Below are 21194 nucleotides of genomic sequence, written 5' to 3'. Positions count from 1 at the left end.
TGGGTGGAAAAGAACCCTGCAATGGAACTCCTCAAAGACCACATAATTCCTCTGAGAGAGAAGATTTCTTGAAGTGTCCACCACAGGATACTGTTAAACCAAAAACAACCACATGAAAAGCTGATTGGAGTAATAGGCACATCTGCAAAATAGGCCAGTCTCCCTTTATAGTAGCAAATAGGTCTGTTAATATTTCATCCTAGATGAGGTGTTGGAAGGTACTTGATTGAAGGCATCTAGGTGTGTTGACACTTTGGTATCTCAGTTCAAATTGGAGTATAAGATTGGCTAGGCCTTCACTTGTTACTACCAAAAGGGATCTATGGTTCAGTTCTATTTATCTGGAATGGTCCGAGGACAGAACAGTGAAGACTACACTACATATTGCCACATGTGAGGACCTGTGTATAGAGTGTGGGTAAGGAAATACACTAGCTATAGTACAAACCTTGATGCCTCAAGTGTTGATATTAGCCAGATTTCCTTATCAATCTATCTCTAACCCTATTGCTACTTCAAAGTCTCCAGAGTGGTTGCATTTCTGTTTCAGGTAGTTTTCTTCTAGTTTCTGGTTGCTTCTGTGAGCCAATTACACTCAAATGAAAATGTATTAATGCTAAATTTTTTGAGGTTGGTTCTGTATACTCTATGACACCCATGTTAGATTGTGACTAAAAATCTTAAACGTTTGCTACGAAGGCATATAATGTGATAACAACGCTTCAGATTCTGGCTATGCAAGTTGTAGTTTTCCCTGCAAAACAAGTATGGTTGCACTCAATTGTGCTTCATTTTGAGTCTGCTGGGATTTTTGTTTACCATGTTGACCTTAACAAACACCTGGCTGGGCCTTGTAACATGCTGATTGTAAAATAGATCACATGCTCAGCATGTCTACATGTAGAAACAACTTAACTGGATCAAGTTCATACTTGGCTTTATTGTAATATTTCTTCAAATGCAGTTCAACATTGAAACTTCAATATAGTCCTTGATTGCTTAAATATTTTTATGAATGTTTCTAAAACTACCTCCCAAGTAGTAACAATGCTTAATTTTTTTTTAGAAAAATCGCAGTTTTTTTTGGGTGACTGGCCGCATTTATTGACTCGGCCGAGTAGATGCGGATCTGGCCGGGTTGACCGAGTCATGACTGACTCGCTGAGTCATGCAATAACTCGGCTTCCTGAACCAGTTAATCTGCTGAGTCAATTTTTTTTTTCCTGCGTTGGACCAACTCGGCCAAGTCGGATCCAAGTCGGCCGGATCTTAAAACAGTGCGATCAATAGAGCAAGCCAAGAGCTCATATCTCTATCCACTGGAATTTGCAGGAACCACAAGGAGTTGATTTCTTAAATGAATGCGAGCTTTCCACAAATGTCATACGAGTCCTTTAAGGAGAGTGCCATTCAGATCACAGAAAATGCTACCATACGAACTTGTTGAGCTTTAAATGCGTGCTACCATTCTGAGAGTATGTATTACTGTAATGCAAGCCTAGGAAAAATCTGAGTTAAGCCACAAGATGCATGATACTTTGATCCATATGTCAACAAAGTGATCTTTTAGCTTCATACTTCAATCCATAACTTTGATACCATGTTGATATTCTAGTGCAACTGCTAGAATTAAGTTTTTCTTCACCTGATAACTACTTCAATGATCAATTTAAACATTAGTTTCACATAACATCAAATTCAATATGATTTAGGCAGTTACACAGAATAAAAATATCAACTAATAGTAAAGTAACCATGAAACAAAGAGACAAGAGACACATAAAATTAGGCACACAACCAAGGAAAAACCCACAAGGGGAAAACCCATAAAAAGTTCTTCCTTATGAGATAGAGAGAGTTTCCAGATTCATCAATACATCATAAATAACAAATAGCAGAATAATAGCCAAACTAGTAACCAAAATCATGATAAAGTGCCATGTCAAGTCCCTAAAATTTCGGCCCTCCCTAGAATTTTGGCCGCCTCTTGAAATTTCGGCCCTCTTGTAATTTTGTTGGATCAAAGATGTATTAGACCAAATTAATCTATCCAAATGAGGAGAAATGATCTCCTTTATATAGCCTTCAAGTGAGGAGAAATGATCTCCTTTATATAGCCTTCAAGTGGGAGCCGAATGGGTGCCTCTTAAGGGCCCAACCAATGTTGCACGACTCGTCCTCATATAAGACTCGTCTGGCTATTGACTCGGAGACTCTTATAAGAATCGGAAACGACCTGTATAAGACTTGGCAAAATACAAAAATAAATAAATAAATAAATGGATTAACAAAAAAAATGAAATTTGCTGCCAGGGACGGGTCTTATATGGGTCCATACGATTTTGATACAAGTCAATGAGTCAACGCAAGTCTTATGTGAGTCAGCGTAGGTAAGGGTCTTATGCGTGGGTTCTATGAGAGTGACTCGTTTCGACACATGACTCATCAAGATCTGCGAGTCTTGAAGGGTCTTATAAGGGTCGTGCTTCACTGGGTCCAACCGACTTAATAAATTTGGAGGCAAATTTAAAAATTCAAATTTCCATTTTTTTTTCAAGACGAAAATACCAATCATGGCTACCATATTTTTCAACTTACACAAAGTGTAATAAATAATATATGTGACATGCCTTTCTTTCTCCACTCTCGACTTTTGTTCAACCATTCTACCAAATAACCATGTTGTTTCTTGATATGGGTCAACTATTTCAAATATGTTTACTTGGTACACTTGTGGTAATTTACGACCTTGTGATTTTTGCACCATTTGTTTATCATGCCAAACCCTATAGCATTTTCTTAAAGGAAAGTGGTCATTGTTGACAATTGAAACATCTCAGTTGGAATTGACAAATTAGCATTCCAACCTAGTTGTGTGATGCATTGAATCTCAATGCTTGGCACACCAAGGTACTATTTTATGACAATTGATTGAATTCCACTGCTTGTCACACCAAGGTACTATTTTATGACAATAAATCACCTCAACTAGACATTCAACATTCACTAAGCTAAAGCCCTAAGCCTTTATCTCTTTGTGTCTTTTTCAAGTGAAAATTGTATGTACCATTTGTAAGGAGTAAACCACTGAACAACCTTATTAGCATGAGGTAATGAGTTGACTATGCCACCAACAAAAGGTTTATTCCTTTTCTTGGGAGCCATCTTCATCCACTGCAACTTGTATAGAATTGGAAGATTTTTGAATGCTTAGATAATTTCTTGATATGATGCTTATTATATAATCATACCAACCAAAACATCAAGGACTCCAAAAACAAGTTTAGAGTATGCCATTCATCTTGCTTTTATTAGTTTCTCAATTTTGTGCAGTCATTTCCCACAAATCTTGACACTCGTCTCCAAGCCATAGGTCCACTTCGGTGGCTTTATTGTATTGCATACGTGATAGAAGGTGTGTTAAAATTGGCAACTAGGGCCAAATTCCACTTTGGACAATTCATTTGATGGAGAAGATTATTGCATTGAATTCCTCTTTTCGAGAGGACCAAAATCGACCTAAAGATCATCAAATTTGGATAAGTAGAAATGTGTTTTTGAATTTATGCCCACACATGTGCAAATTGTCAAGGTCGGCCACATCATTATGAAGCCCAAGAGACATGTCACTTCACCCTCAACGATTTGTGTAAATAAGAGAGACCTCCAACCTCAATTGGCATCATCTCATCTCACACATTCTTCTCTCTCCTCATCTGTTTGGTTCATACAACTATTGGGCATCTGAATTCTCTCACATGTGTGGCAAGGAGGACAAATTGCAGGGCCGAAATTTTAGAGTCCATTGCAGGTTTGACCACTGTTGACCAAGGGTGTTTTGACCACATTTGACTGCGATTTTCTACCAGAATTTCGATCTTTGGAGGCTGGACCTATTAGCACTAAAATCGAGGTATTCTAGGCACATTGACTGAGGTTGACTGCAGGGCTGAACGCAAAATTTGACCAAGTTTGACTGCTGTTTTCATGACCTTTTTGGGCTGACTTTAACCACCTTAGAAGGCCGAGTTTGACTGGGTATGACGAGTTGCTTTGAGGACAATTTGCTGCTACTTTGACAAATGTTGACTTTCTGGTTAGGGCTGTTGACTACTGCAGGGAATTTCAGATTTGACAGGGTTGCTTTGATTATCATTTGGCAAGTCAATTTTGACTTTATTGTACTCTCTCTCTCTGTTGAACATTTGATATAATAATAAGAAGTATTGATCAAGGGTTTTCTCCATCTTGGAGTTTTTTACTTGGCATTTGCCAAATCTGGTGTTCTCTTGTCTTGGCTTGCCTTCAACATTTTGTTTTTCATGTTCTATCTACAGTTACTGTCAATGTGATTTATGGTTAATGTGATTGCTATTGGAAACTAATTTGGAAATTGTCATTGGGTCGCTAAAAGGACATTGAAGTAATTGTGCTAAGCATAGAACATACCATTGCTAATTAAAACTAACATGGTATCAGAGCCTAGGTGAAGACAAAGCCCAAGCAAGAGAGAGAAAACCAATCACTAAGAGAGATTTGTTGGACAAGACTATTGGACAAGTCTCCATGGCATCTACATCTTACTTAATGACTGAGGACAAGCTCAATGGAAAATCTGACTATCATGCATGGAAAATGACTTTGGACTTGACTTTGGAAGAGCATGATGCAATGGACTATGTGAAAGGAAAAGTGGTGGAGCCTCCTTCAAATGCACTGGCTGCTACTAAGACAAAGTATAGAAATGGTGAGTTAAAAGCTAAGAAAATTATCATTGACTCCATTCAAAAGCATTTGGTTGCTTATATTTCTGATTTGGGAACATTTAAGGAGATGCGTGATAAGCTGGTTGGGTTGTTCAAATTGAACAATGCAAATCAAATCCTCTTTCTCAAGAACAAGTTGAAGGATATTAAGATGGACAAAGGGGAGTCTATCCAATCCTACTTCATGAGAATAACACAAATCAAGAATGACCGACTATCTATTGGAGAAGTTATTGTTGACAGGGAACTCACTCTCATTGCACTTGGAGGTCTTTCAAGACCTTGGGATCTATTCGTCATCACTATTCTCAACAGTGATAGGATACCTGGTTTCGATGAATTATTGGCTAGATGCATTCAAGAGGAGACTAAGATGATGGAGAGAGATAAGCCCTCAAATGGAAATGAACCTATTGCTTTCTCGGCAAAGAGGAAGTATAATGTTGGTCCAAGGAGACAGGGTCAACGATCTAAGAAGGGATTCAAAGAAGGAAGAAAAGGAAGGTGCTACAATTGTAACAGGTTCGACCACTATGCTAGAGAGTGTCCTCACAAGAAGAATACTCCAAGGGATGATGACAACAACAACCACAAAAATTTCAAAGGCAATGGCGATCAAAGGAACGACAGGCTCAACAACAAAGGAAAGAGGAATGCTCCTGTTGCTCAAAATGGAAATGGTTGATGTCCCAAGAGGATAATAAATGCCAGGTATGATGAAAATAATGTTGTAGAAAAACAATATGGGTTTTATCTTATTTCCGCTCTATCTACTGCCTCTTCTTCGAATACGTTGGATCATTGATTGAATGATAGTGGAGCCTCAAGACACTTCACTTGGTACAAGGAGGCCCTCTCAAATTTGGTTGAAAAGAAGACTAATTTGAAGATCATACTTGGAGATAATGCCACCTACCTCGTGAAAGGGATAAGGTACTGTCACTCTTCCAGTCAAGGTCATACCATTCATCTACAAGAAGTATTGTATGTGCCCGATTTGATCAAGGTAGCATTTGTTGATGGAAAGGTACGTATTTGGCAAAGAAACCCTAAAGATGAAATTACTCTTGGGTTTAGGGTTGATGGTCTCTATCAAGTTGGAGGAAGTCCCTTGGGAGCTTTGGCGAGTGGTACTTCTCTACAATGTGAATTATGGCATCTGAGATTTTCCCACCTTCATTACAAAGCCGTCCCTGGGGTAAGGAAGATGGTCACAGGTATGCCCAAGTTTAGCATGAATCATGAAGGTGTTTGTCAGGGTTGTGCAACTAGGAAACTTACAAAGGGACCATTCCCTTCTAGTGAAAGCAACACAATTTGATATTCTTCAATTGGTCCATTATGACCTGTCTAGTATGTTACCCATAACATCATTAGGAGGATATTCATATTCTCGCAAAACATGGATCTATTTCTTGAAGAGGAAGGATGAAGTGTTCAAATGGTTCCTTTTTTTCAAAGCATTGGTGGAAAATCAAACAAGGAAGAAGATCAAGATATTGAGGACCGACAATGGAACCAAATATGAATCAAATAAATTCAATGACTTTTGCAGAGAGGCTGGCATTAAGAGGGAGACAACTGTCCCATACACTCCTGAGCAAAATGGAGTTGCTGAAAGGAAGAATTGAACAATAATGGAAGCCACCCGTGCCATGCTTCATGGTCAAGGCCTACCAAAGTTATTATTGGGAGAAGTTGTCAACATTACCGTAGATGTTCAAAATAGGAGCCCGCATCAAGCCTTGGATTTCAAGACACCCGAAGAAGTCTGCACTGGAAAGAAACTTGATGTTTCTCATTTTAGAATCTTTGGTTGTTCGATGTATTTTCATGTGCCTAAGGAGAAAAGAAATAAATTGGAAGCTTCTGGGAAGAAAGGAATATTTGTCAGCTATAGTGAAAATTGAAATTCAAAGGCATATAGAATCTATGTGCCTGGTCAAAGAGATGTAGAAGCAAGCCATGATGTCACATTTGATGAAGATACTGCCCTTGGGAAAGCCAAATATCTCCCTATCCCAAGGAAGGATGATGATGTTGCCAAAAAACAGGATGAACCTTCGATAGATGAACTTATGCCCGATGGATCCTATTGATCCACCTCTTGGTGATCCCTCTAGCTCAAGGAAATGTCCACTATGGCTCAAAGATATTCTCCAAGATGCTGAAAGATATATTGCTCCAAGAGGGACATTTCGTGAAAGTAAGAAGCCAAACATGTATCAAGGGTACTTTGCTGCCATGAGTACTATCGTTCAAGCTGAACCATGCACATTCGAAGAAGATGTAAAACACCAAGTATGGAAGGATGCGATGAATGAGGAATATGAATCTATCATAAGAATGATGTCTGGGACGTGGTGACTAGACCCAAGGACAAGTCTGTGGTCCCCACAAAATGGCTTTAGAAAATCAAACATGGAGTTGATGGAAGTGCTGAAAAAAATAAGGCTAGGTTCATTGCTTGTGGCTTCTATCAAAAGGATGGAGTGGACTATGATGAGATATTTGCACCGGTTGCCTGAAATACCACTATATGATCTATTTTTGCTCTCGCTGCCAACCAAGGATGGATCCTACACCAAATGGACGTCAAAACTGCTTTCTTGCATGGCTCACTTAAGGAGGAAGTCTACTTGGAACAATCTCAGGGATTTGAGGTTCAAGATCGAAGGACACATGTATGGTGGTTGAAGAAAGCTCTTTATGGGTTGAAGCAAGCCCCTAGGGCTTGGTATGAGAGGATTGACAGTTATCTTGCGAAGCCAGAATTTACAAGGAGCTATGCTGATCGTAACCTGTACTTCAAGGTTGAAAAAGACATGCCTCTTATTTGGCCCTTTATGTTGATGATCTCTTTCTAACAGGTGCAGACCCTCTCATTTATCAATGCAAGAGGGAGTTGACTTCCGAGTTTGAGATGAAGGACCTAGGATTGATGCATTACTTCCTAACATGGGAGGTTTGGCAAAATTCAGGCGAGATTTTCCTTTCTCAAGGAAAATACATTGTGAAGCTGCTAGAGAGATGTGGGATGGTTGATTGCAAGTCTGTGTCTACTCTGATGGAACTCAACTTCAAGAAACTATGTGGAAGTGTTGTTGGGCCCGAATTAGCAAACCCTTTCGAGTATTGACAACTTGTGTGGGCCTTGATGTTCTTGGTAAACTCTTGACCAAACATATGCTTCACTGTGAATACTTTAAGTCAATTTATTGTTGAGCCTCATCACATACATTAGATTGCTGCTAAGAACCTCTTGAGATATCTTTGTAGCACAATCAACTATGGGTTGAGATACACTGTCGTGAATTTGAGGCTACATGGATATTCTGATGCTGTGGTGGATAAAAAGAGCACGTCAAGATGTTCCTTCTCATTGGGATCTGCTTCGATTTCTTGGATGAGAAAGAAGCAAAAATAAGTTGCTCTAAGCATTGCGAAGGCCGAATATATTGCTATTAGTATGGCCTGTTGTGAAGTTGTTTGGTTGTGGGAGCTCTTCAGTGAGCTATTTGAGCACGTGATAACACCGTGATCTATTGCGACAACTAGAGTGGGATTCGCCTTTCAGAGAATCCCGTGTTCCACGACTGCGCCAAGCATATTGACATCAGGTACCACTTTATTCGGGATATGGTACAATGGGGAGCAATAAGGCTCCAACACATTAGGATTGATGAGCATATAGCTGACATTTTCACGAAGCCCTTGGGGAAGGTCAAATTCTTAGCCTTCTGAGAGAGACTTGGAGTCATGGAAGGATCCTCCCATGAGGGTCCCACTTGAGTTTGACACTGAGCTCTGGAAGCTCTTGGGGGCTTGGTGTACTTCTTGGAGCTATGAGTGACCATAGGGTGAGTGGTTCACCTTCCCCTATAGGTGCACTGTGTACAGGGTGAGTGGTCCACTATCCCCTACGATTGATGACACGTGTGTAGGGTGAGTGGTTCACCTTCCCCTACGATTGGTGATATATGCATTGGATGAGTGGTTCACCTTCTTCTATGGTAAATGATGAGCAGGATGAGTGGTTCACCTTCTCATGCGGATGCCCCAACATACATCCTAACCATGTAGTTCGGGCCTCATGGGAAGTACCACTCATCTGGCCAATGAGTTGGGAAAAGTGGACTGGGACCATAACCCTAAAGATGGACGCATCGTATATTGTCGTACTCGCTATGTCTAGAATGCATGGTGTTCAACAACTTGATCATTCAAGATCAAATCCGATTGGAGTTCTACTACTGGATTGAATTTTGTCAATGGAGAGTGGCAAGGTCTTGTGGCTCACTCTCGATCAATTCTTCTTCATTATTACATCGTTGTTTAGCAGAGTTGAGATGAGATGCAAAGATGGTACATGATGACAGGATGACATGATGGATTGGCCGGTGGAATTCTCTCTAGTTGAGAGGGAGTGTTACAATTGACAACTAGTGCCAAATTCCACTTTGGACAACTCATTTGATGGAGATGATTCTTGCATTGAATTCCTCTTTTCGAGAGGACCAAAATCGACCTAAAGATCATCAAATTTGGATAAGCAGAAATATGTTTTTGAATTTATGCCCACACATGCGCAAATTGTCAAAGGTCGGCCACATCATCATGAAGCCCAAGAGACATGTCACTTCAGCCTCAACTCTTTGTATAAATAAGAGAGACCTCCAACCTCATTTGGCATCATCTCATCTCACACATTCTTCTTTCTCTTCATCTGATTTGTTCGTACAACTATTGGGCAGCTGAATTCTCTTACATGTGTGGTAAGGAGAACAAATTGCAGGGCCCAAATTTCAGTCTGTTGCAGGTTTGCCAGCATTGACCTGGGGTGTTTTGACCACATTTGACTGCGATTTTCTGCCAGAATTTCAATCTTTGGAGGCCACACCTAGTGGCAATAAAACCGAGGTATTCTGGGCACACTGACTGAGGCTGATTGCAGGGCTGACCACAGGGTTGACTCAGAGTTGACCTCAGAATTTGACCAAGTTTGACTGTTGTTTTCATGACTGCTTTCGGCTAACTTTGAACACCTTAGAAGGCCGAGTTTTACTGAGTATGACTGAGCTGCTTTGAGGACAGTTTGCTGCTACTTTGACCAGCGTTGACTTTTTAGTTAGGGCTGTTGACTACTGCAGGAAATTACAGATTTGACAGGGCTGCTTTGATTATCATTTGGCAAGTTAATTTTGTCTTTATTGTTTTCTCTCTCTCTGCTGAACATTTGATATAATAATAAGAATTGATCAAGGGTTTTCCCCATTTTGGGGGTTCTTCCCTGTCATTTGCCAAATCTGGTGTTCTCTTGTCTTTGGCTTCTCTTCAGCATTTTGTTTTTCATGTTCTATCTACAGTCACTGTTAATGTGATTGCTATTTGAAACTAATTTGGAAATTGTCATTGGGCTGCTAAAAGGACACTGAAGTAATTGTGCTGAGCATAGAACATACCAGTGTTAACTAAAATTAACAACGTGGGCTGGTGAACCATGAGTTATGTGGGCATGGAGTTAACACTTTGCATGTCAAAGGAAATGTAGAATGTAGATTATGGGGTTGTGGTGCTATGGGTGGAGAGAAAGAAGAGGGATAGGCTTGACACTTATTCAACCAAGCAGAGTGTAAGGGAATGCATATTTTGGAGTTGGACGACAGTGCATATTTTCGTTTCACTACTTTGCACTTTACGCCATTCTTTGATGCGAAAAAGGAACTTCACAAAGATGAATGCAGATTGCGGAGTTGTGAGACAAAAACCATCCCACGACTCTGCACATGAGATTCCTTACATAAGCATTTTTAGGGATTTTCATCCCAAACTAAAACAAAGGGGATTGAGAATATATATTAAAGATTAACTGGCATGGCCACGGTGGCATTCAAAGGATTATAAAAGGAAAAAGGCATGTGATGATGGGTTTAAGACGTGAGAATCAAGGAAACCACATCAACGCCTAGCATCCACATCCCATTGCGCTTCATGTCCAATTAAATACTTAGGTTACTTCCTTAAACAGAGGCTTCTATTTTCAAAAGCACATTTCTTTGCTCTCTTAGAGGTAAGCATGTTCTTCTTAACATAGTGGATGAATATATAAGTTGACCTGTTTTTTTCAATTGCCAAGGAATCATTAACCTGGGATAACAATTGCAAGGCAAGCTTGTGGATCTCTCAGGCTTTGCTCCCAGACATTTTCCACCATTCTATGGGATTCTTCTATGCATAAAACTTGATGTCTTGCTTCACATTAACTATGCAAGTGAGGGGAATCAAAGGTGTCAAATTAATGAATGTCTAGGTATGTGGGAGTTAATGAATAGCTTCACCAACTAATCATTAACTTAGGCACTGGAAAGAATTGGGTGCCATGGGAGTTGCCTACTCCATTGCTGTGTTAAACACAATTGACATCGAATAACCAGTTAGAATAGTATAAATCAATACTTAGGATTATTAATTTTAAAAAGCCCCATTGGAAACAGTTCATGATTGGTGGATGCAAAGTCTCATTATTTGCCGCAACTAAGTCAGACATACATCAACCATTCAAAGGCTAGGAAATCATGACATATTGGAACAATATTGTTGTCTAGGCCACTACATCATCATTGTGGTAGGGCTGCAAGAAAAGCCACACTTGACAATGCAGGGGGAGTGCTAGCCCAGTTGGATTTGTCCTTGGGTCATTGTTATTGGAAATTGCTCTAAGTATTCGCTAGACCACAATGAAATGAAGGAATAATGGTTATTAAATTAAGCATTTATAACTGCTAATTAATCAGGGAAATTTCTAATATATAGTGAAATCTATGTGGCAATTTAGTGCATCAAAGGATGAGTCCAACATCTTGTTATCATAGCCCACACTTGAGGGAGATCATGAAGCATAAACAAAATGTTGATGCAGTTTGTCACAAGAGTGGACAATGGTTGTTTCTTGGGTTTGCCATGCAATACTTATAGACACTACTTTATGGGCAACCACATTAGAGTAGTTACAAAATAGTTGTGTATATTTTAGGCAAAACTGGGTATGTAGGCAAGGTATGCTATTATTCAAGTGAACATCATCATGAAATATGGCAAAAGCACCCCCAAGCCCGAGTTCAAACTTCTAAATTATAATTGATGACATATTCAGGCATTTTGCCGCTACAAACTATAGATTCATACTTCAGTATTGTTTTAGGTATTTTGCCACTAGCAACTATAGATTCATACTTTAATATTGTTTTGTGCATTCTGCCTTTTTGGATTATGTAAATAGCAACTGCTCACTTCTACAATTAATTAAACAGATTATTGTTTTAGCAACTCTTAATTAATTTAATATAATTTTTATTCATGTTGTTTTATAAAATCACAAATGATATTAGTATGTAATTTTATGATTTTGTTTCTTTTTTTTTTTTTTACTTGGGAAAAAGTTGTAATTTCTTATTCCTAACAAAGAAAGTAGGTTACATTCTACAGACATTACAGGAGCATTTCATATGATCAGGGAAAATGAGACTCCCTCCATTTGATAAGTTAACATAAAAATAGATGAGCATGGACTAGCTAATTCAAGACAAAACAGAAACAAAAGAAAGCTTGATGAAAAGAAAAGGATGCAAGAAATTCTCAATCCTGTGCTTCATCCTTTTTTTCTTCTTGGCCTCAGTCCACCTCCTTGAAGTGGTTCCACAGGGACAATTTGTAATTTAAAAACTGGATTTCCAGAATTCATTGAACATACCTGTTCCTTGTAGGAGGCAGACTTGCCAAATTCGTGAGATCTCTTCATTAATTTTGATGCAAAATGGTTTACTACTTCTATCCCACAATGAAATATCTGTATTTTGGGCTTCCTCTGTAGCCTGCACATGGAAAGTTGTTTCCTCATTCAGCACTTCTGGAAAGGCGTGATTGAATTTTTTTGAATATGTTGTTTGCTATAGTTTTTCATCATGATCACCTTCATCGTTGGGCTTCAATTGCTTATGGAAATTTCAAAATCGAAACTTTTTGGTTTTGGTGTGGGCCTTTTTTTCCATGGAGGATGGGCTTGGACATGGGGACATGTATCCTCTAGATGTCCTGTTTGTTCACATATCTGACACTGGAAAAATGTAGTCTCATAATCCAAAACCTGTGTCCATCTAAAATTTTCTTGCTTGAGATTTATTGTCTGGAATACCCTTACTGAGGTATTTCTCAACACAAATATATAAGTTCACAAACTCGATGTGGCTTTCTCAACATCTATTTTCATGTAGCTGCCCAAAGTATTCCTAATATCTTCCAGAACTGATAAATGCCTTAAATTTAATGGCAAATTTGGGAGGTGAACCCAAACTGGCATTCTAGTGACTGATAGGTTGTTAGGGTCAAAATCTGGAAACCATCGATGAAGTCCTGCACTTTCCCAATACTAGGGACCTTCTTCAAACACTTTCTGAAAATCAACATGATTGAAAACGATAACAATAAAGAAACTGTAAGAACATACTGGTACAAATCTGAAAGAGTGCCTATTAAATCTCCATATGATCTCTCCTGATCTAAATATCGAGTGGAGTCTTGTGACCTGTATTGTTAAGACATCCATCCATGGCATCTCTTCTGATTTATCCACAGTATATGCAGTGGGCATGGAAGGTACAAGTGTAGATGGAGTTGGTGATTTGTTCCAGATCACAACTTTAAAAGAGGGTTTGGAGGATGAAGATGCACCTTTTCCCACCACTCCTCCATACATGCGTAATATCAGAAAGAGAGTTGAATCTTGCATATACAGTAGGTTGATTGTAGAGCCTGATCCTTGATTTGTTTCCCTTCAAATAGAGGTCACTGCTGATCTACTGGAATCTGCATCATCTGCTCCAGATTTAGCTTTACTTCTACCTAGAATCTCCAGAATGTACACACATCATCAGGGTTATCCAGAGAGTGATTTGTTCATGACTTGAGAATGTGCTTGCTGGGTTGGCATCTCATCAAACACTTGTTTAGCAGACAGACCATTTCCAATTCATTGTAGGTGACCATTTCATGTGAGGGCCAAACATCAGACACCAACTGTGCTCCTTCCAACCCTTGCGTTGCCATGGACTTGTTGTCTGGTTAATTCTATCCTCATCCCGTCCTCATTTCGGCTTTGTAGACCTCTTCTGTGACACTACTGCAGAAACAATAATATTGGGGGTTGAAACATGAGGAGCCAGAGCACCGGCATTAAGGTTGGCATGAGGATTCACAACACTTCTAACCAGAAGTAGAAAAAACGAAATTCTTGTCCTTGATCTGCAACATATCCTGTGCATCAACCCTAAACGGAAGGTTTTTGGGAGGATATTGCACCCCTTCAACGTAACACCTGTTTTCCTCAAAACTTTGAGTGTAAATCTCTTTTTGTCAATGTCATAACAGCTCCTCATGGGTTGACAGGAAATGTTCAGGCCACCACCGAGTTTGCACAGATCAATGTTGACAATCAGTTTCTTGCTGCCCCAGCTGAGAATTATCAGGTAGTGCTCAATGTAGTACTTGGTGTCTTCCCCCTTATGCTTCACAAAGCTGGCTTTTAGTCGTGCCATGATAGACTCCATTTGTTCCTCTCTGAAAAAGTAGCCCACAACAACCATGTGTAAGTTAGGCATCATGGTTAAGTTTTTAAAATTTCAATTTCATAGGTAATTTTGTATAATTTTTGGATTTTTTTTTTGTTTTTTCTTTATTTACTTCTATAAATGTATTTTCATTTTTTTAACATACATTTTTGCCATTCCCAACCAGTGATTTCATGGAAATTTTGGGGAAGCTTCTAACCATTTTGGAAGCTCATGTGACAGCTTAAAACGTTTCACTTCTAGCACAAAGGGTCACAAAAAGGATGTCAAGCTCAGAAGCAACACATTCCTTGAAAAACTGAGCCACTTGACAGTTTGACAGACATGTTTAACATTTTCTACTTTTTGGTGTATTATGTAATGATCTTCTAATGATCGTAAATGCTGCAAATTGTCTTTTACCTTCTAGACTATGGTTGAGTATTAGCTAGTTGCTAACTGAGAACTTGGGATTTGAGGGAGACCTGGTCTTCCAGATTTCATGACATCGAATCCATCTGTCTTATACTTGCTGATTGCTGCATCTCCTATTTGGTTTTGCTTCTACCAGGGCATTTGGCTTTATCTTCTCTTACAACTTTTTGGTCTATATGATTTTGTTTGTTTATTTATTTATTTTCCATCTTATGCATAAATCACCATGAGCTTTAACCTTAGAGTGGTGGTCAAATGCATGTTGGTACTCCTGGGTTTTCATCTCCTCTTCATTTACGTTAGGGGCTATGAAGAGTGATGATTGAGGTTGTTATTATGGGGTTTAACCCCATTTCTTTTATTTTTATTATTTCCCATAAGTTTCACTGTTATATTTTCTATTTTTAATGGTTGAGAGTAGAAATGGTAAATTGGTTGAACCACAAATTAGTGAAGCGACCTTGTACTGGTGAAGTTGACATGAACGTCATGTGATGTTGGCTGTGTGTTTGGGTTGCACGGGAAGCTTGTTGGTGGCTTCTATTCCGTTGCATCACTCGAGGGCTTTGGTAGAATAGCAACTGAATAGGTGCATTTACATGCAAGTCTGTTTCGAGACTGTGTTCGAGGAACACCGAGATTTCATCCATATCGTAAGGCATTGAGTAATGTCTGTCAGCTTCCAATTCCAAAGTCAGCTTTGGGACATGTAGGAAGGCACTTTTAGCTTCCATGTACATTGTTTTTTCTTTCTTTGTAGCAAATAACAGTCAATACCATGTCTGTTCAAACTTCAGACTGCAAATTGAACTCAATGAGGAGGTTAAATGTCTCTTTGATGTAATCTTTCATAATGATAAAGCTGTTGTCAATATGAATACTATAAATTCAAGGACTACTGAGTCAGCATGAACCATATTACTTCTAGTCATGGGCAAGAATTTGAAATTCTATTTTAATCTTCACTGGGAGTCAAACCTATAGATAGTGTGAAAGATGTTGATTAGGACTTTAAAGGGAATCCAATGTGGGTTACTCTATGGGGAGATATTTATTTGGACACTTGTAATATGACGTGGCTTAAAGCCTATGTGGACTGGAGATTCAAAGTAGAGGACTGTCATAGGGATCGGATGTACATGATCACACTTTGAAAATTAGGGTGGGTGCCTTTCTTACAGGAATGCAGGGTAGGGGTGATCTACAAGCTCCCAGCATCTCATACTTTAACTGAAGTTGAAATATTTTGAAGCAGAAATGCATGGCCATAGAAGAAATACATGCAGGGGTCCTATTAATTTGGTCTTTCACTTTTATGAGTTGATAAATATAGCTAAAATTTAATCTCATTTTCTTGGGTTCTGTTCACAATGTAGGTAAGAATGAGGATCTGTCTCAGAAATTCTGGAGGTAAGTTTTTTGAATTTATTTTATTTTTTGCTGTTAAAATAGAATATATAACTTTGCTAAGTTCAGGTCGAATCACAAATGTGTATTCTAATTCTATACAGTAGGAATTTTACTGTTGTCTTTCATTATTGCTGTTTGATTCTTCCACAGCACAAAAGATCCAGGACAGAAGCCTTTCACATTCACGATTGGGCAAGGGAGAGTTATTAAAGGTAACATTTCTTTTTAGTTCTTGTTCTGATTCAGGGAGTAATCATGCAAAAGAGGTTGGCAGTGAAATTATTTAGTGTTTCTACTGTAATTCTTATAAGTAAAATCTCAATCTCAGTCTGACTTTAAGGATAAATTATTAAATTCTATAGGAGCAATAACAAAGAAATTGATGTAGCGTTTTTTGAGAAATCTAGGGGCAGCAGTAGTATGTGATTTCTCTTACTTGATAACTGCTTGTGAATACATTTTACTTCGCTTGATTAAATTCTTCTTTAGCTTGATTATTATTGTGTTCTCTTCATCAAACAGCTATCAAAACGTAAACAATAATGAGACAAAGGACACAAGATATAGGCGATCAGCCAGGGCCAAAACCTCTCCAATCTTGAGAGGAAAACCCACAGAATTCTTCTTCTTATAGATTCTTCAATTGATGAATTCCAAGACCTAAACCTTGACCTAAGTTACCGGATCTGCTGGTCGAGGGTCCAGGATCCACAGATCCGGCGAGAACCGGAAAAAATACTCCTGAGTGGAGGATCCATGAAAATCAGAAACGTATCCCGATGACGGCCAGATCCTTAAAAAAGATCGACGGATTTCAAAAATTAAAAACCGGTTTTTACAATTTAGGTTTTGTCTTGTCTTTATGCTTTGTCTTGGTCGGCCACAACAGCGAAGCAGTGAAGCAGCAGCGGAGGAGGAAGCAGCAGTGAAGAGGCAGCAGAGGAGGCAGCAATGGTTTGTAACTTGGCCCCAGTGGTTTGACTCTTGAGCACTACACTTGGCCCCTAATCCTTATATAAGTAATAGAAAGGTTCATTCTAGCAAAATGTTTTGACAATTTTTGTTTATATATTAATAATTAGTGAAAGGCAATCATTTTAAAATGAGAAGCCATATGTTTTAATAAATTTTGTTACGTGCTGGTGAGACAAAAAATCATTTTGAAATAAAATCTCTTTTCACATCCTCAAAGTGAAATGTTCACAACATTTATGTATGTATATGTTGTGTTCGAAACAAAAATGATTTTGAAAGACCTCCTTTTTACATGTTATTAATTTTGGTACGTAACATGAAACAGTTGGCATCCTTATATAATTGATGGTAAAAATATATTTTCAAGGTTTTCCATGGAGTATTGAGTATTGTATTCTTTTATAAATTTTTGTATTTGATTTAATTTAAATTTTGATGAAAAAAGGGAGAATTTTAATTTGTTAATTTTATCTAATAAGTAAAAGAAAGGTCCGACTTCAAGCATGGAATATCAACTTTGAAGCCAGGTAACAAACAAACAAAAGGAGTTAGTCCGATTAATGCCTTTGACGGGTGATCATAATATTTCTTTTTTTCTTTTGTCAGGTCAAGCTTGGAAAGTTGGTTCAGTTTGACTTTTGAGCATTGACAGGCAATGCTTGAGCACAGTGACAGACATGGCTAAATGGTTTCAGTTCTAAATGTTGTGATTTACAATTGTATTTGATTTTTGAACTCTAGAAGTGCTTTTGAAAATTTAAAAAATATTATTATAATTTTTCAATTGTACTTGAAGTATCATTGCCATATACGGATCTTGGATTTTCAAAAACTAGCGAATCCGAATCCGTATCTGAATCCTGGTAACTTAGCCGTTGACCAATAACCTCACCAAGACCAAGTCAATGCTTATTCTTGATGAGTTCTTCTTCTACAAAGTCAACCTTAGACAAATTAACCTTCTAGTAGCAACAACTTCTCCTTCGACCTCTCTTTTTAGACTTGCAACCTCTTGATTGCAATTCGGCCTAACTCCAGAAACCCTAAGTCACACGTGTGAATGTCACTATGGAGAAATCGACCTCCTTTCTTCTTCGCTTGGCAAGATCTTCCTTCACAAATTCGGCCTGCAATATAATCCTTTTGCCACCCAAATTCAGTTCTCTAGGGTGACTGAAAATTTCGGCTTCCTTGCTGCAGTAAGAGCCCTAATACTCCTCGCACATGTGAGATATTTCAGCCTAAAAACTAATTTTGAAATTTCGTCCTTGGTCTTCTTTCTTCGTTCTTCTTCTCTTCCTTATGATCAAACTTTGAAGTGAAGTGTCCCCTTGAATGAGGTCGATACCTTCCTTATATAGGCTCCGTGTCCCTTGATATGAGGCTGACTTGTCTTTGTTTAACCCTGACTTATTGTTGGTATAGTTGACTTGATTGATATCCCTTGCCTTGTTCTTGGAGGGTCGTTTTGGCTCTTTCAAGTTTCTTTGACTCAAATAATTTTCTAACCATATATAACATGCCCAAGAAGGGTCCTTCATACATGACAATGACTCCCTAGACTTGTAGACTTAATGACAAGCCCTAAAAGCTTTCAATGGGAGCTTAGCCTAAAAATAAATTCTCTTGAGCATGAGGCCCATGCCTCAAGATCAACAAATTTATTTTTCTCATTACATCAAATACATAAAATCATCATTACATATGTCATTATGAAGACCAAACCTAGTTACACATTTCAACACTCCCTCTTAACTAAGGAGGTATTCATTATCCATACAAGGTACTTGGACATTCTCAATTTGAAGAATTCTTATAAGAAGTGTTAGATTGGTAACCCATCTGTATAACATCATATCATTCAACATTGTCACATAGCAAGCCCTTGACTAACAACTCTATCTCTCCACAAGATTAGAGCACAATGCTGGCGAGACCAATGATTTCTAGACACCATCATCATTGTCTCTCTCAGAACATACCCAACCTGGGTTCTCTCAAAGTGTGTTCCATCAGGACTATTCTTATCTTGGATTCCCAGTCCTCAGAGAATATCAGTCCTCTACGACTACTCTTCTCTTGGATGCCCTAACACATCCCCAAAGAGTATAAGATACCATATAATTACCCAATCCTCCATTCTTTCTTCCAAAGTGATGACAAGAATGATGTGTCCATCTCTCCTCATGGCCTTCACTAAGACTTACAACTTAGTCCTGGTCTAGTGCATGACACACAAAGTAGAGAACCATATTTGTCACTCCCAAGGATGACTAACCCATTCCATAAAAGGAATGTAACCAAGCTCCATCTTAACTAGGGACTTGCTTCCAGCAGTTCTCTAGGTGTAGATCATGGGACATTCAACTACTTGTAGGGCTCCCTCTTTCGATGTCATGAATTTCATCTTCTTTGATATGGAGCCTTCATCTTTTGGGCCTTCTTCGTAGGGCATAGACCATCCATCACTTTCATTTATGAATCATGTCAGTCATGTCATCCTTCCTTTCATTGGAAAGTGATCCATTTGTCCATATCTGGCCTTCCTTCATACCTTGCTACCTTCCTCATGTCACGTTTCCTTCAGGATCTCACATGAGTATCAGTTGTAGATGCCATCTACAACTCTTTCCTTGGTATCCCTGCATTAGCCCATCCAGATATTGTTCAAATATAAAAAATGAACATTAAATCAAAATTACCTTTGTGATCGTCTTTTCATAATGACATCTGCTTGTTGTAACATCAACATCCTGCATACATATTGACACATCTCCAAAAAGATATTAAATGTCAAGGGTTATCTTCCTTTCCAGACTTCATTGGCGTCTTCATACCTTTTCCATGGAAATGTCATGGTCAATCCTTCTAGTTAACAAATGTTGATTTTCTTTTCTATGTGACTATAGTTGCATCTTTCATGATCTCTACTTACTTTCTTCCCGTATTGCTCCTCAGGAACTTCCATTCATAGTTCCTTCATTTTTTGTCAACCACCTCATATTTCATTTGAGGATGTATTATGTTGATTTCATCTAGTCAATATGTGAACCATGCCTTCATGCATCCTTCCAAAGGAGGAGACCCTTTTCTCTTGATCATGCTCATGAGATAGAGCATTTATCCATGCTATATGCAACTGTGTATGACATGACTCAATTTTATCAAATACAAGCATACATACCTCATCTCTTCCTTTTGGTCATCTAGACTTCCTTCGACAACTTCCTTTTCCATGATTGAAAGTACTTCAATCATCTTGACTTGCTGCATTCCTTTGTCATCATACCATCATTCAAACAATGAATCCCATCCAACTTGGAATTCTCAGCAAGACACTTGCTTCTTCCAAAAGAGAACCTTCTAATGAAGATTCCAACAAAGGATCTTGTTTATCCTCATTCGAACAATGCTCCTTTCCAATGATGTATGATGAGTTCTATACTAGATGACTTTCTTTTTCCCATCAATGCTACTTATGCTTCTAATGAGGGTTACCAAGAGCTGCATCCTTCCATGGATGACTACCATAGACTTCTATTTCATCTATCTTTCATGCTTTGTATGATGATGTCTTGAGCTCTTGCTTCAACCCTATGCTTCTATGATGCCATCTCCTAACATGATGCATCCTATCATGCTTCTAATGATTTCTACCATGATAGCTATACTTTACAAAAGAAACCTTGAAACAAAACTTGAAAAGAACTAAGTGAGGAAGACTATCTCAATCATAGTAGAGATCTTTTACTTCCTCCTCCTTTGATTTCTTTCTTTCAAAATTTTCCATTTCTTCAGTGACATGGGCTTCTTCCCTTTTGGATAATCTCTCTTGTAGTGCCCATATTCATGACAACCATAGCATTGAACCTTCAACATGTTCTTCTTCTTTTTCTGAGGACCAAACTTCCCTTTTCTTCTAGCCATGGCAGCAAATGCTTGAGCTTGCTCGTTTGATCCTACATCGATTTTTGCCTTCAACTTGGTTTCTTTGATTTTGCACATT

At 38.5% G+C, this 21194-nt stretch overlaps 1 protein-coding gene across 1 annotated transcript in view; it reads left to right on the top strand.

Annotated features, from left to right (window-relative positions):
- FKBP12 (FK506-binding protein 12) overlaps window positions 1-21194 on the top strand; it is a 139168-nt gene that overhangs the window by 35372 nt on the left and 82602 nt on the right. Inside the window, exons 2-3 of the mRNA XM_089459315.1 lie at window positions 16180-16213; window positions 16364-16425. Coding sequence (XP_089315441.1) covers window positions 16180-16213; window positions 16364-16425 — 96 coding nt within the window. The remainder of the gene's footprint in view (window positions 1-16179; window positions 16214-16363; window positions 16426-21194) is intronic.

The sequence above is a fragment of the Pinus tabuliformis genome, chromosome 7 (genome assembly GCF_031772625.1).
Source record: "Pinus tabuliformis cultivar Carrire ecotype Pingquan chromosome 7, CPIR1, whole genome shotgun sequence".
Taxonomy (NCBI): domain Eukaryota; kingdom Viridiplantae; phylum Streptophyta; class Pinopsida; order Pinales; family Pinaceae; genus Pinus; species Pinus tabuliformis.
Note: the sequence above shows the minus strand (reverse complement) of the source record. Positions and strands in the feature narration are given on the sequence as shown.